Below are 17,162 nucleotides of genomic sequence, written 5' to 3'. Positions count from 1 at the left end.
AGCACAGGGAAAAGTCAAACGCTTTGCAAAAGAACACAGACATTTGAATTTAATAAATTATAAAATTAAAGATTCTAATTTGTATATACATTTTTAATATACAAGAAATGGCTATTTATTGCAATTTCTGTTAAGGCATATGTAAGTGAATGGAAGTTGCATATAGATATTCAGATGAACATAGCTAATACTGTGCATTGTAGGTGAGTAAATAAGACATTAAATGCATTACGTAATAAAATAAAACATAAAACCCTTTGAGTACTGGTAAAGCACCATTTCTAGAATTCTCAAAATATCTGAAAGCATTCTATGGAGATGTTGTGAGACTCTAAATACTGAATGGCTATATGAATATAAAAAGTGATGCATTCATAATACATTACGGAAATTTTTAAAGGAATGTTGGTGAAAAAAATGGCAGTAGATTAGAGCCAAAGGAACCAGAATTGGTTTGGGATCTTTTTTTTTTTTCATGAGGGGCTGTCACTTGGATTTTAAGTTTAGACCAACAGAAAAATGGCAATTTAGAAAGCTGTGTACTTGCATGGTTAAATCATAAAATGCGTTGATTAATGGGAGCACATTGCTTTAGCTCTCAGAACTCTGAGATGGTCTCTGCAGGAATATATTTTCTTATAAATCTGCTTTAGTTTCTGAGGATTAGGTTACATTAAAATACCACTCTGCTCATTACATCTCAAAATGCAATACCTGGGCAACAGCAAAACGGTTACAGAAGACACACTACGGTAATGCTCTTGCCCAATTACAGCATTGTAGAAAAGAGGAAACAGTTGTCAAAAGTTCAACCAACCAAAAAATGACCAAAATTTCCACTGCATGACATGGAACAAAGATCAGCTGAGAGCAAAACCCCACCTATTGCCTTGGGCTGCTTTTTTTCTTAATCAATAGAGCTCGGCTCTGTGTTTTCCAGTAGAAGTGAGGTACATATTCTTAGGAAACGACCTTAATGGGAACTGCTGAAAAAACCCACCTTCTGAAAAATTCATGCCAGCTTGAAAAGAAACCATCTTCCCTGGTCTGAAGAGACTTTTTTTTTCTCTCATACAGCCAGACTGTAAAGAGAAGGGAGCTGGTGGCTCTGCTCCATAAGGAGATGGACCAGGCTGTGTCCATCAGCGTCTCACTGTCTTGAGCAATCGAGACTGAAGCTGCTCCTTCAAATATCATTTCAGTGTTCCCCAAATAACCGCTAGAGAAATATTCAGTTGAATTAAAGCCAGCGAGAAATAAATCAAATTAAGTCTCCAAAAAGGTGAGACTGAGAAGGGAGCAAGCCCTTCCCAAATGCAGATGCCACCAGGCATTGCCTCTGGTCCCCAGTGAACACCAGACCTAGCGTAGCACCATACCAGCCTTCTGGGAGGCTGCTCACGCTCCAAGATGCAGCAGAAGGTTCCACCCTATCTGGAAGAGTGCTTTTGGTTTGTTTGATTGCGAACTGACTCACTCTAGAGAAAGAACAAAGAGGTCAAGTTTCTGAACTTCCAACCAGCCTTGCAAGTTCAGCCAGGGTGTCCATGCTGCGTGTGAGCGAGCGAACCCCGGCGAATTGACCTTGCCCAACCTACAGCAGTGCTGGCTGCTGGAAGACGCAGCTGGAAATGCTCAGCACAGAACCGCCTAGTCCATTTGAAACGTTGGGTCACCCCACAGGAACGGGCCTTTCCTCGTGCCGTTTGCAGAAAGGTCACTTGAAGTTGCACCAAATGAATTCCTGCCCCACTTGCTATTGGGACGCAACTTAGAAGTCCTTTGGCCAGAAGATGCTACTTGTAAGACAGCATTTGAGCTGTGGGCACCTCCTCCTGTGGCATTTCTTCACATTATCTGGTTGACTAAGCCTATTCCAGAAGCTAAGGAAGAACAGAAGCTATTAGATGGGTTATCTCAGGCTTCTGGAGGTCAGAGAAATGGGTCTCCACAAAGTCTCAGAGAACAAGGCTGGTACCATCCAGGTAGCAAATTTCTGCCTCCCCACCTGCGTAACTTCAAGCCCCAACCCCTCTCTACCCTTGGGTTTGTGAGGGTTTTTCCTAAGTTTATCATATGCTTGGATGTGCTTCTAGGCTATGAAAAAGCTGGGGGTTGTGGTTTATTTTTACTGTCCACGGCGCTAAAAGCAGGATAGTAACTTGAAGGGGAAAAGATGAGTTTTACACAAACCACATCTGTGTAAAGGAAATGTGGAAGGCAAGAAATACTCACTATGTCTACAGGCTGGGAGCCCAGCTACAGCTTGTCTCTCACATGGCACAGCAGCTGGAATGACGTTGTTGCAGACACGTCTTCCTTGCTTATAAATAGCATGGTGGTTTTTTTTTTCCTTTCAGTGCCCATTACTACATTGCTCTGTTTTGCACAGATGTGACCTGACCCTACGCTGTTACTAAAACTTCTCCTGTCTGTAGGCAACCACAAATCCCTTGGCACAAGGCTCCTGGGGCCAGCGCCGGGCTTGTCCGTGCGTCGTTGCTCTGTAATGGCAGGCAGACCACGGAGCAGGGCTGGGATGAGCGAAGGCTACCACGCGGACAACTAAAGATAAGCAACCTTCAACTGCAGGAAAATGCTTAGTGTCTCATGAGTTTAAGTCTGAGGTGAGATTCCTGCCACTGCCCCAGCCAACCGCTGCTCAATGCTGCCAAACTGTGGCGCTTTGGCTTTACTTTTCAAAACCAGAACAGATTATTTTGTTGCTTGCGCTGGCTGCTGCTTTCACATCTGCAGCCACGTCTGCTTGGCCCAGATGTTTCCCAGTGCTCTGGACTTTTACCAGGCCCGTTCTGCTCCCTGGGCTTCAGGGTCTTCAGCGTAACAACCATCCCTGTACTGAGCTGCTCCTAAACACTCACCCAAGTGTATCACCCCGGTCCTCTGTAAGAAGGGATGCTTGATGCCATCAGCTGAAAACATTCCTTCTGTGCCTTCGCTAGTATCTCCGTGAAGTATTTTTCTTAAACCAGGTCCTGTCCTTCACAGTTTTCTGGACACAGTTCAGGCGAGAACAGTTCAACACCTCGGCGCTGCGAGGACTGCTGTTCCTGCGGGCTCTCGCATCCTTTCCAGGAGGACTGGCTTGTTTGGAAGAGGAGACTGGGGAGCTCATCCAGCCGTGGTGGTCGGGGCAGAAGGCAGGGTTGCAGGAAGCCACATGTTGTTCACCTTGCAGTGCTTCTGAAGCTCTTTGCCAGCAGCTGGGCCACAGAAGAGCTTCCACATTGCTGGAAACTCAGCACATTTCCAATAACTATGTGGCTGTATAGACAGGCTTCTTACCGGCACTGCTTCAAACTAAGACCAGTTCAGGCTGGACGATGAGATCTTACTCTCAGACTGGAAAATCTGAGCTAGGAGCCAGCAGACCCACCTAGTGGTAAAAGGAGGATTTCAGGGAAGTCCTGGGCTCTGCAGGGGGTTTACCAGCAAAGAGGAAACAAATGGAAGAGTCCAAGCCAGGAGAGAGGAGCAAAACTGCTCAGATGCCACCCGCAGCAGGAACCAGTGCACATCTCTGCGGTGTTAGAGCCAAGCTGGATTCATCTTCTGCTCTCCAACCAGGAATTCAAAATGACCTATGAAAACCATGATGACCCTGAGGGGTAAGGAAGTACTCAAAGGGTTGTCAGGTTACACATCTTAAAGTTTCTAGCAGACCTGGTACTGTGAGTACACGTGTGTGTGTGTATGTACGTGTATATGTAAGGGCACAGCAAACAATTCACTTGTTCACTTCTGCACCAATAAAGCTGTCCTAAGGAAAGGAAGATAATACAAAATTATTTCCTCCAAAATAACCTCATCCTATGGGAGAAAAAAAAAATGTTTTCTTAACAAAGCACCAAAGAAAAGGCAACAAGAATCCAGTCCTCTTTAAGTAAAACAGTATGTGGGTAGAAAAAAAAAACCAGACCAATAAAAAAAGCACCAACCAAAAAAAGATCACTGAGGCTGTTGCATTATAGGAACTTTAAGACTATCAAAACCACGGATAATTGTAAACAGAAAGACTAGGATGTTGTCAGTCCAAGTTGGCCGGATCTACCCTACTAAATGTCTTGCACGTATTCAAAAATTTAGGAGAATCCTTTGAAATCACTTATGGAAATATGTAAGCTACTGTTTGCCAGTTTTTAATTTACACATAAATACATGGCTAGAGAATTTTCTAGATATTTTCTTATGCGGTCCCGGTTAAGAAAGCTATGTAAGCACATGCCTAGCTGTAACCACAGGAGCAGCTCTACCAAAGTCAGCGGAGCTTCGCCTGGCATGTCCCTAAGTACCTTCCTGAACCGGGGGCTGAGTTAGTGCCCGGGTTTACGCAATGCACAGAAGCATCACAGGATTCCTGACCACCTGCTTGTCCGCATTAAAGGGATTTGTTATGTCTCGTGACTGTTTTCCTCCATCCCAAGTGTAACTCCCATTACTATTCCCAAGCAGTTTTACACAGGCATAGAAGAGTTAAAAGAGCCCATAAACAAGAAACCTGCTAACCTGGCCTAGGTATTACGGTTTGTTTGGATTCAGTGAAACGCTGTAATGATATTGCACTAATACTCTACCATACCCTGTAAACCTAGCCGTCAAAGTGTTCAGATTAGCACTTATGAAACAATCTGTCATTTCCATTTATAGTAGGCCTTAGAATTTGGCATCTCTGCCATAGCACCACTTTGATTTTTTTCCCCATTTTTAGTCTCTACGATATGGGCAATACTATGATGTTGGTAACATCTCTATAAGAGAAAAATGTTGTTTGTGCCATATTTCCATTTTAGTTTATTTTCCTAAGAGTCTCTTTTTTCCTTTTCTCAGCAATCAGCTCCTGAATTCTTTGATTCCTTGTCCTTTCATAAGGTATCCTCCTCCGCGTAATGATGTTGTGCTGTGATACTTCATTATCCAACCCATCGATTTTATAGGGAACATCCACTGCATTGATTTCTGGGTGCTCCTCAGTTGCATTGGAAGGAGGTGCACGTGTTTTGGAAACAAGAGGAGGGCTGGTGGCAGACTGTGTGGTGGACGCTCCTACGGGAGGGCTGAGGGTTGTCAGGAGCTCCTCCTCAATGACATTATTCTTATTTACGTTAGAATCGGTTACATTGTCGTCCTCTGTTATGTTGCTGTACATATTACAGGACTTGCAACACAGCTTATTGTAACCGGGAATCGAGCAGTAACGAGAGAGAACTTCCATGCGACAAAACATTGACTTGTCTCCTTGACAATGATCTTCTGAAAGAGAAAAAGGGAACAGATAAATAAAGAGCATCTTCACATTAATCAGAAAAAGAAACACAGCTGAAGCTTTGGCAGTGGGCAGAGGGTTTGGTATTTAAAGTGGGATGGAAAACTGGCAAATGAGCCTTCTATAAGCAGAAGCAGGCTTAATATTAAACCTAAAATTCAACTCGCTTCAAGGGATGCAAAAGCTGATCTGAGCCGTTTGTACCAGCCCCATCCACGCTATAGACCATAACACTCTAATTTTTGGCTTCACATTCTGGAAGTGCTACCCTGAGGACCACGCAGCCACAATGAATTGCATTCCTGCCTTGGCTTAGAGCTCAAACCACACTGATAGTACTGTGTTGTTGCTAAAGCTACATTAAACCCCCAGAAAGTCATCAAGGTTTATACTGAGAAATCTCTTTCTCCCCTCTTCACTCCTTTTAATGCTTTTCTGCGATCTAACAGTGACTAACCACAGTCAGGGGTAATTTATATTTATCTGGACTGTCTCAAGAAAGTCAACTCTGATTTCGATGTGTACCGTGTAACTCTCAGAATTAATCTGAGTCACCCGTTGGAATGGTATTTTTGCCAGGTACCTCTAGTCTGAAAACACCAGCACTGCCTGAGCATGTCCCTTGCTTGAGAGAGAAGTGGTGCATTTAGCGTAAGGCTTTTCTCCCCCTCCTAGAAGGGAGCTGATATTTTCAGAATGACAAACTCCGGTGTGATGGAGTCAAGCCAGTCCATTAATGACTGGGAGTCTCAGTAACAAGTCCCGATTTTTGTGTCACTGACTGGAAAACTGCAATAAAAGAGAAAGAACGATAACTGATAGGTTTCAAGCTGCCGATGATAGCTGTTGTGACAATCTGCACTATAACAAAGGTGTTACAGCAGAACCTGATCTTGCTGAAATACAGGTGGAAAAATGCAGGCTAAGGCATTAAAGGTGAACTAGTCAAATGGTATTACACTCTGAGAAACATAAACAGAAGGCTACTCAGAGATTACTCAGGCCCTTGTGATTTCTGCTCAGAGGAGGTAGAGGACCGTATGAATTGGGGGCAGATGGATGGTGAGGAGTTAGCAGGCTCCTTGGAGAGAAAGCTGCCTGTCCTCTGTCCTACGCACACGGACTCTACAGCTCCTGCGCCTCCAGGCTGAAGTGATGGAGCCAGCAACTACCAGGAAAAATCCCAACACGCAGCCCATGCTGAAAGAAAGAGGAGTCAGAGGGCTTGTAGGAAAGGCGAGGGCTGAGGAGAAAGGCAGACTGACCAATACTTGGCATAATCGGTAACAAAACATTTTCTGTGACCAGAGTGCCGAGACAGAGATGAAATCACTTCTGCCTCTCTCCCTGCTCTTACTACATTTCCACCTACTCTTACAGTAAAGGATGAGTAACGCCAATTACTCGCCTTCATTTAGAGCGTACCCGACAGCAGACAGCGTGCTCAAGTCGGCGCGTTACCGGAGCTCCTATTTCACCATCCTGCTATGAACACTGACTTACCCTGTCAGCAACCTTACAGCAAAGTAGAGAACCAGAGCAGATTCAGAGATACCAAGTGAACTCAGGAAGCCTAGGTGTCGCCTCTTCACTCATCCTCAGTTAACACAATAGGGCATTATAGGTGTTTAATTGGCAAACATATCAGTCTAAAATAAACTCATAACTTTCGCTGCTGCTCTAAAATGCTAGTACTGGCTGAGGAAGTGGAAACACCTTCCTTGCGTTGTATTTATGCCCCGACTGTTGCATTTGTTGCCGAAAAGCAAAATTCTTGTTCCTATTTTCAAATGTGTCAATTCATTTTCATATTTTTCAAATGCTAAACTGAGATACTGCTGGAAATAAAGAACAACTCCTTCCTTAGGAACCTAAGAATAGTACCTTGGTTTTGGAGACATTTTCAAACCAGTCTTTAAGAGCTGGAACTGTTCATATCTGCATGCATAACTCTATACGAAGGACTGCATGTGCCCATACAGCTTTATATGTATTTTTACATACCACGTAGAGTCCCCTTTGAACATCTTGCCTTGTGTTGCATGACCTTAATGCAAGCTTCTCCAAATGGCTTGCAAAATAAAAGCCAACAGATAGAACATTTAAATGTAGTTTCAACAAGGCAGATCTGGTTCTTGGCTTTGTAAGAATCACTAAAAGCACCTTTAGAAAAATGCCTTTTTTTCCTATCAAAAATACGTAATGTCAAGCTTAAAAATACATGAAAATAAAAACGCATTATGTAGTATATTTCGTGACATCTGATAAGTTATATAAATAAACTCTGTAACTTATGAATGTCAGAATGAAATTTTTATCCTCTATCCAAACCAAAATATCCAGATTTGCTGAACTTTTATTTATTTTTACTTGCAGTATGCATGACAGACTGGAAGTATATCTTCAAAACATCAGTAAGAAAAAAATAAATCAGTTTCACAGTCACTTTGGTACACATTAGTCTCATAAAAAAATATTGAAAAGCAAACTGAATTGGCACATCTTTAATATTATGTTAAATACATACAAAACACTAATAAAATATCCCTGATAAACCAAAGTGCATATAGACATAGTGCACAATGCCCAGATACCTTATTGCACCATTCTCTATAGCCACCCATCTCTTGAAACATCACTAAACATTGTCTATTTAAAGGTAACAGTCATGAATATATTTATACAGTTAAACACCAATTATTTTACATAACAGTATTCAGTGCCGGATACGTGTCTTTGCTTTTTCACCTTGTCATGTAAATTGTTAACATGTTTCAGGAAATTATCATATTAACAGCAAAATTTAAATATGTGATCACATGATAATGACAAGTTTGAAGTGCTACACTGTTGACGACCCAAAGATTCAAAAATGCCACTTTTCCAAAGAATATGATCAATGCAATAAGGTAGTAATTTGCTCCAAGACTGCGTTTTTAAAGTTGATACGCTTCTACTATTGGTACTGACTGTCACAAACAGGTTTATGACTTGTGAATTCCAAATCTTCCACACAAACACAGAAGGTGAAGCAAGAATGCCGGTTAAATTTCAGTAAGTCAGGTCACAATCCTGTCTTGATGAAGATATGGATATGCACTGTGCAAATTAACCTCGGATTAAATTTACTGCCTTCTAATAGTTATCATTCAAGTAAAAACACTCCATATGAAGATTAACTCAAGGTACCAGTGTACTGTTTATATTTAAAGCTGGATCTGGTAAATTAATGCCATTTACATTTCAACATTAAGGCATTTTTCTAAAATTCTTCTTCTAAGCAAAAAAAGCAATAAAAATTGAGGTAATTCTGTAGTAGTTCACACTGTTATGTTTGCCAGTTGACACATCTATAGAGCATACACACACACGCACACATACAACCGTACCAGTCAAGTCAGACATGCACATGGTGAAAAAAGACCAAAGATGTAATGACTATAAACAGCTCCGTGCTGAGCAGCTGGAGACATCGTAGTCGATGAAAACATCATATTGCCTCCGCCAGGTTAAGAAAAACACCACCACGCAACCTTCAACATGGACCGTGCCTGTTCTGCTTCGGTTTTGTTTCTAAAGTGAAAGTACGCAAAACTGGCAAAAATTGTGCGACGGGAAAAATGAATGCAGCTTTTCTCAAGGAAAAATATTTCAAACCACCACCAGGAGTTTGGCAAGAGCAGACAGCGTCATAGCAGCATTGAAAATACCGACAGAAACTGAGCTTCTGCTTCCCAGTGAGCCCTCCACGGGTTCCAAACGTGAATGTGAGGGTCAGGAATAAAAAAATGAGCAGCAAGGGTGAGTAAAGCAATGGCACCGCAAAGGAAAATGGAATGAAAAAATTCTTTCACTCATCAGACTACCCTGTCAGCGAACTGAAACTAGAGAGTAATGAGATTTAGGGTTTTTAGATAAAGGAGAACTTCAGCACTACAAGGTGTCATTATTGTGATGTGATCACATTCACAATAAGTTCTCAGTTTTGCTATCAAACTGAACATCATGAACCAGTAAGAGCCTTTTTTCACCATCACCAAGCAACAAGCAAACCGATCCCAGCTCCCTTTCAGAGGACTGCAACATACTGTGGAGATCCAACTTCACACATCCAACACTTCAAGACCTCCACCACCAGTGCTACGCAAGCTCCAGAGAAGAAAGACACCGAGCACCAAGTGCCTGGTGTGAAAAAAAGATTCAGCCCAAGATTTAAACTTGGCAAAGTCAAGGGAACTTTCCGCATAGAGAGAAGAAGAGAGCAAAAGGCAAAGTCCACATTCGATGTGGCATGCATTTAAGGGCAAAGGCAGAGTTATAAATGGGTCTTTTACTTGAAGATATTTTCTGGATGGGGTAGTCTGGATCAGGTCTTGACAGCCATTGTATCATGTAGGTTTTCTTGGAAGGATCAGAAACGTTTCCTTGAACAGAGGAGAAAAAAGATGTAACACAACATACGTTAGCATTAAATAGTTGACCTGTCAGAAGTGGGTAAGCTAGGAGAGTGAGCGGGCTCCGATGGTGACGGAGCCTGGGGAAGGATTATGACCAGGCTGTCTAGTTTTGGGCAGAGGGTGCTGTTTTGCCACTTTGCTACAGCTTGTGCCCAGCACTTGACAACCACCACTGAAGACAGCCTGAAGGCCAGTTCTCTAGCAGTACTTCTCACAGCAGCAATAAGTATGTCCTAGGATTCATCCAGTCTGGTTTAGTTACACTGCCTCTTTAAAATCTTTGTATTGGAGACCATAATTGACAGCTTGGTTCTAATTAATTAGGAATCAAAAGCTACCCTGAGAAATACATCAGGAATAAAAGAAAAATATGAATTACTTAATAATAGGAATATGTAAAATGATCTCACAAATATCATTTGCAAACGGCTGAAAAGCTAACAGGGATAAAGGCATTAGTGTCCTGGATTAAGTAGGCATAAATTCATTATAGCTTAATAAAATTGAGTTGGATAACCCCTGAATATAACTTGTGCTTGCCAGAACGGAAAAGCAGCCTGGAACTGTCGCTGGAGACGGGGAAAGCAAAGAGGCATCTTGGTACGTGATGCCCTTGATTAGCCACAACCCAGCAGCCCCCTGCCAAGCCCAGCACGTCTCGGGGGCGCAGAGCCGGCCTCGGGCGCTGCTTCTCACCCAGGGCAGCTGCTGCCTGCTGGCCGGATCCAGCCATCACCACCGTGCTGAGGTCTGCCCCAGCCTCTTACGCTGCACTGGGGCACGTGGCGCTCCCCACGGTGAGAAGAAAATAACCGTGCGCCCAAGAAGGCCATCGGCCACGTAACAGCTCTGGATTTGGCAAGTCTGCTCAAAACCAGGGCTATGGAGAACTGCCACCCCAGGCAGACATAGCACACAAGTATAAATTTGATGAAGGCTTTTCAAACAAATGCAATCAATATAATTTTTTCAGCAGGTAATATATGCTAGAGAAGACAAGCACTTACTTGGACATGGAGGTAGTCTGCAAATCCTTACAGTCTCTGGTTTATTTTCTTTACAAAGGCCGATAGCGTTGTCCCTGGTCCGGCACAGGACCGGGCGATCCTGTGTGCCGTTGCCACAGCTGACAGAGCACTGAAAGGAGATGCACCAGTTAGACGCCAAGTCACCCTTTGGAAACAATGGATTAGTTTTTAAACTACTGCCCTTGATTTGAGCCGACAGAGTACATTATTTGAACCACCGCAGTACCTACAGTAACTAAGCAAGAGGGAGAACCACTGCTTTTTGTGGTATACCAGCAACTGTAAAACACTCCAAGAAAGAGCTTATGGTCTGAGCTCTTGACACGTCTTATGGGAGTCACCGAATCCTGTTTTGCCCACAGCAACGGCAAACAGAAAAGGTAGAATGGAAGTTGCTCCATGAATAGGTGCACTGAGTTTCCTTAGGAAACTAGGTGAAAAACTCTGTCCTGTAGCTTGGTGATAGAACCTTACAAGACTGAGTAGCTAAATCTGCTGAAGGCCTTTACATCGAACATGCTCGCACCTCTGCATCTCCATGAGTGTTGGCACCTAACTTCCTTCACAGTGTCTGACAACTTTAGTCTTCTTTACTTGAAAGAAAATAAAGCAGTGATAAAAGAACTAATTGCCCTTCTCTCAGCTTAAGTCAACAGGTAAATGACTGTGAGCAGAATAAAGAGCAGGTAGAAGTCAGCTTTCCTGATGCTGCCATCTTATGTGGGTGGCTTGTGGGGTCTGGATCATCCAGCATCCCTGCAGGATGGCTTTACTGGCTGTTTCACTACCATCACCTCTCCATCTAACTCACTTTCTGTGGCATTAGTAGCAGTGGAAGCCACACACCCTCTGTGTAGGTATTAGTTTATTGTGTCAATGCATTCAAATAGACAGCATGGAACAAACGCCAAGATTTTTTCTCCCCTGCATTATAAGAAATTAGTTGCTTGAGACCTCCAGAGAGAGACTGACCTGTGACCAGGGTCCTATTCTCCACTGCGCTGGGCAAAGCTCCCGGTTGCAAGGCCTCCTGCCTTCTGGACGGTCGTTGTTGCAGTACTTGGTATGAACAGACCGATTTGTATTATCGTGTAGGGGTTGGATACAGCGGACAGATCGTACTTGATATCCTGTTTTCCCACAACTTTTGCTGCAAGGCTCCCACTCTCCTGTAACCCATCTGGGTTAGTGAAAAGAGAGTAAGTTGAGTAAAATTGTCTCTCTCCTAAATCAGGTGAGTTCAAACCGTCTGTTGAACTGTAACTCTTCAACTCAGGTTTAACAGGATGTTAACACTAGCTCTGATACAGAAAAAGAAGATATGAAAAACCACAAGCAGCTACAGCAAGGGTAATTTGACCATGCCCCTGAAAAATCAGTAATAAGACCCAGATCTTTAAAATTACTCTTTCTCATTATCTCTGAGATAAGCGTTATTCTGACTTTGCTTCATTTGCTTTGCTTTTAAGCTGGCCCTTCCAAGACTGCACATAAAAATATGGTTGGTTTTATGTCAAAAGCAGCCACCCAAGGGTGCTGCTGAGCTTCCCAGGTCTTGGTGTATGAGTTGTGCCTTGTCTCATCATGTAGCATGCAACAGCCGTCCCCACAGCTGGTTCCCACAGGAGTGAATCCAAAACATCTGGGCTAGAAATGCAGCCCATATCTGGATACTCCATGGACCACATCCCTGGCCGTGCTAGGCACCATCTGCTGAAGCATCAGCAAACCCACCTACACCGTCAGTGCCGTGTGTGCTGAGCTTGGGCAAACTGGGGTCCTCAGCACCATAAATGTTTGGTTTGGGGGAAGGTAAGACTCCACTGAAAATCAGAAGGTCTGAGTTCATAATGCATAAATCAGTTTGGCCACTGAAAAATGAAACCTATGGTTTGTAATGTGGCGTAGTTGAAAACTTCGCTGATCAGCCAAACTGGGTCTAGAATTACAGGTACAAATTGTAAGGAACTTAGAGAAGAGCGACAAGGACAGACAGGACCAGAGGAAATTTATGTAAACTACTGAAAGCTCAGTTATAATCAAGTACGTAAAGATAATACAGCAGTCTATAAATATTTACAGAATGCAGAGGTCTGCGAGAAGGAAGTATTTTTCAATGTAAACAGTATTCATGGGATAAACTTAACCAAAAAATACATATAGTTTGAAGAAATATCCTGAGTTTGAAGCAATTGTCCTAACGTACTCATAAAGTCCTGGGTTTAGAAATAGTCAAGAAAACACTTGAGTTAAAAAGTAAAGTGGTAGTTTCACCCAACTTCTCTTTGTAGCCTATTGAAATTACACAGCTGTGGAGGAAGGCGAGCGCTGTGGAGCACACAGCCATGAATCCTAAGGTGATTTCTGAGACAAAGATGATTTTTTCCCAGCAGTGAAGAAGCAGCATATTAGCGTAGTGGGTGTCACAGAGCTTCATAAAGTCTTTAAATAATTGCCTCTCCTATATACAAGTGCAAAATGCTCCGACACCACTCTATGGAAACAGAGGTGACTGAAACATTCAGGAATCCAAGTACAATTTAAGATCCTATTGAGTTTTTGTGGTACCTGGGTCCAATTATATTTGCAGCTGAAAGAAGAATACAGTCCTTTCCAGAGTGCCTGAGATACACTTAGGTCATTACTTCAGTTTTCCAATAAATAAATGTTAAACCCTGACCCATGCTGAGTTTATGGGGCACAGTTTCTTGACTTTTCTCTCTTTCAATTCTTTTTTGAAAGGAAGTTAGGAAATACTGTGTGGTATGTTCTACTTATTTTCTGTGCTTCCTGGAATCTAGACTTGGTCCCCAGAGATAAAAGCTGGGATCAACATACTCCTTTCTTGTTGCAGTAGCAACACATGGAATGTATGAGTCCTACATGTGGCAGGAGTAACCTGCTACCAGTCAAAAAAAGCACCTGTAAAATGTGAATTAAAATATTTCTAACACTTGACTAAGTATAGCAAAAATGACGGTCCAACAGGCATACCGTGCTGTACAAGGGCAGCCAGAGAAATCTAACAGGTCAAGTATTTTCCCCTGTGTTTAAATGTCAAAAATTATGCTGTGAACTTTAGGAAGATTTGGATTTGAGAGGCTGTGTGACACTGGTTTTCTTATGTAGCACTCTGTCAGTTTGTTCTTACAGTTGTTTTACACAGTTGTGTAAAATCAACTGGTACAAATTGAATTTATGTCTATTTTTTATTACCTCAAGATGGCCTGAACACAAATGTCTGGATCAAGACAGCACTTCTTTTCTAATCCAAATTATTTCAAAAGTAATAGGAACCAGCAGTCCCAGAAATCGTACGTCTACAAGCAGAATATAGCACCACATCCTCACAGTCCTGCGTCTCTGCAACGATGCACAGAGGTACTTAAGAGCCCCCAAGCTCAAGCAGCCACGTATCAAGTCGGAAAAGCAGAGATCAAGCTTAAGTCACCTTCTTTCGAGTGACAAGCGCCAGCTGGGCACAACGGCTATCGCCGCCGGGCAGTGATGCTTACATGGGCTGGGAGCACTCCTGGAGATTGCACACCCTGCGAATGGGCTTGGGCTTTTGAATCAACTCGCAGTAACTCCGATGAACCATCTTGTGGTCTGTCTTCCTCCGGCAGCCGTATTTTGTGAATTGGTAGCCTGAAGAAAGACACTGCTCTTATTTTCAGTACTGGCAGAGCTTACACAGGACTTGTTCGAAAACAAAATGCACGTACGCTGTCAAAGGTTGCAGTTGGAACTACAGGTGAACAGACTACAAAAGGAACTGTAAGTTGCACCGAATAAACACGTATTCATGTCGATTTAGCACCCAGAATCGCTCATCCCTTTACTTTTCACTACAGGCTATAATGAGAAAACCATCTAGCGTTTCAAGAACTTTCTGCTAACCTGCACAGCCACGGTGCCGCAACCTGACCGTCAGCCTGGTGAACAGCATCAGGGTATATACATCTGGCCTCAAAAGCGGGGGTCTTACACTGCAAGGTCCACGGGATGCAGATTTACTAAGGGCTGCCCTGTGGCACCTTGAGGTTTGGCATCCCCGCAGCTTGGAGACCCTCATCCAAATCTTGCACATTTGTACAATTTTTCAGTTTCATAAACAGAAATGAGCCACCCCAGATCTGCCCCCCAAACCGTTTAAGTCAGATTTTTAACTCCATTCACTATTTATTTATCTATTTCTTAACTTAAATAAAACCCTTCCATACTCTCGGTCTCCCTAATGTCTTGTGGCAATGAATTCCACATGTGGTGTTCATTCTTTCAGTTTTCTCTTAATCAATTTTGAATGCTCTGGGGTTTTGTTTTTACCTCCTCCGCAAGGTTTGGAACACTGGGACCATTTCTTCAAAGCCCATTCATATGACACCGAGTCCTCTTCCAAAACATTATTGTTATCTACATTCAAGGAATCTTCATGGATCATGTACTTGTAAGTCAAAGATATCTTGGCACCACCATGAGGAATCACCTAGTAAGCAGAACAGATGTAGGGAAAAAAGATATGAAAGACTGATATCAGAAGCTATGTGAGATGACGTGAAATAGCAATCATCATGGCTCAGATATAAAAACACTCCCGGAGAGATTTAAACCTTTTAGCTGCACTCAACACGTTTTTTTTTCCCTGATGAAAAAGTATCTCTATCCTTATGACACAGAGTTTCTAAACTGCATATTAAGAAAGACTGTTGTTGATTTAGACTGATTTTTCTTGCCAGCATTGGACTGACTTCATGATACTAAATTTTTTCCACATCCCATCACAAAGGAAGGAAATGTTGTACTAAAATGATAATGGATAGTTCCACTAAAAGACAAGGAAAATTCAAATGCACAGAAAACTGAAAGCAGTGAAGAAAATTGCTTCTATTTCTGATAAAATACAAATATTCTTACGATAATCCTGGGAATTCTGTGAAGCTTCTTACTTCACCCTGACAGAAATACAAACTACTTAGAAAGACTTTTTGCTACCACACTGCACTAAGACAAATGCAAGAAAATGGAATTCAACGTGAATGAAGTGCAAAATATTGGTCCTTTGAAAACATAATATTTATTCCTCCTTTGACATTCAGCTGGTGTATGTCAACACATTACAGCTGCTTTCAGAGGGATTCTGAATCAACCTACCCCTACTTATTGTAGTCTATTATTTGCTGGTTTGCAATGAAAAAAGAATATAGTCGGGTGGGTTTGGGAACTGCAGAACTGGCTGTGCCCTGACAAAGTGAGCCTGGAAGCACAAGAATCCGGCATCTGCCTTTGCAGGATACAGTTTCAAAACATGCCTGGGAGGAGGAGCTATTAGGTCTATCTGATAAAAACCATTTTGACCTTTTTTTTAACTAATGCTCACGTCAGATATGATAAGCAAGCTGGAGGGTCTTTACACAGTGGCCATTTTCTAGGCCATCCACGGGAAATAATCAGGAGAGCTGGCTGCTCAACATATAACCCTGAGTTATAACAACTCTTGTACAGAGCAATGAATTAGGAGAAAGGAATTAAAATACATCTTCTATTGTCTTATAATTGAAGCAGATGTCTTCTTGTAACTCACAAGAGGAATCTAAAATACATTATAGCACATTATGGCTCTGTAACCCTGACACTGTGTTCCATGGAAGATGGTTTTCATTTGACTTACCAGAATAACTATTCCATTACGCAGTGGCCCCATGGTCTGCACAGTTTCTCTATCATCGTCATTCCGATATTCCCACTCCACACCCATGTCAATAAATACTTTAGAGTCTGGCACATAGTTGTCTTCGCTCAGAATGAATTTCCCCGTTTCACGATTTTTAATTGCTAGGAACAACACAAGAAAAGTGAATAGGAGAGGTTTGCTTCTCATCTCGAGTTTTGTTCTGCTCTTGTCCCAGTGGAAGAAGCAAAAAAGGCCAGCGTGCATTTTCCCTCTGTTCCCTCACAGGTTTGGAAAGACTTTTTCAGGTGTTTCACTGAATTGCCAATGCTTTCCTGTGCGGCTCCAGAAACATCAATCATCCTCTTTTTTTTGCTTTTCATAGCCTGCCTTGCCAGAGAAACGAGGCCAGCGCGACTGCACCGCGTGCGTCCGTCTGCCTGCTCCTGACTAACAACTTCTGAATCCACTGGCCAAATCCGAGCCAATTTGAGAGCCGGTGGGGGTCCCACGGCTACTCAGCTCTTTCACATGTTGTAAGGCACCTCAGGGGGCTGTTACTGCTCCGTGAGAGACAGGCTACTGGGCTAACCCCCAGCGGGTCCCCACAGCGAGAGAGAGATGCTAGAAACTGTATTAATTCTCTTGCTCAGATCCAGACCTGACACCGACACAGCCCTGCTTAAGCTCCTGCTGCTTTGCGGGCGCCTGCCATCGCACACGGC

At 42.8% G+C, this 17,162-nt stretch overlaps 1 protein-coding gene across 1 annotated transcript in view; it reads right to left on the bottom strand.

Moving 5' to 3' along the window:
* Positions 1–115: 115 nt before the first annotated feature.
* ADAMTS2 (ADAM metallopeptidase with thrombospondin type 1 motif 2) overlaps positions 116–17,162 on the bottom strand; it is a 189,676-nt gene continuing 172,629 nt past the window's right edge. The window contains exons 16-22 of the mRNA XM_049829624.1: positions 16,438–16,601; positions 15,096–15,255; positions 14,285–14,417; positions 11,742–11,949; positions 10,749–10,878; positions 9,619–9,708; positions 116–5,271 (exon numbers count right to left, since the gene is read on the bottom strand). Coding sequence (XP_049685581.1) covers positions 4,808–5,271; positions 9,619–9,708; positions 10,749–10,878; positions 11,742–11,949; positions 14,285–14,417; positions 15,096–15,255; positions 16,438–16,601 — 1,349 coding nt within the window. The 3' untranslated portion in view covers positions 116–4,807. The remainder of the gene's footprint in view (positions 5,272–9,618; positions 9,709–10,748; positions 10,879–11,741; positions 11,950–14,284; positions 14,418–15,095; positions 15,256–16,437; positions 16,602–17,162) is intronic.

Source organism: Accipiter gentilis, chromosome 26, assembly GCF_929443795.1.
Source record: "Accipiter gentilis chromosome 26, bAccGen1.1, whole genome shotgun sequence".
Taxonomy (NCBI): Eukaryota; Metazoa; Chordata; class Aves; order Accipitriformes; family Accipitridae; genus Astur; species Astur gentilis.
The sequence above is the reverse complement of the archived record's forward strand: the minus strand, read 5'-3'. Positions and strand labels throughout refer to the sequence as shown.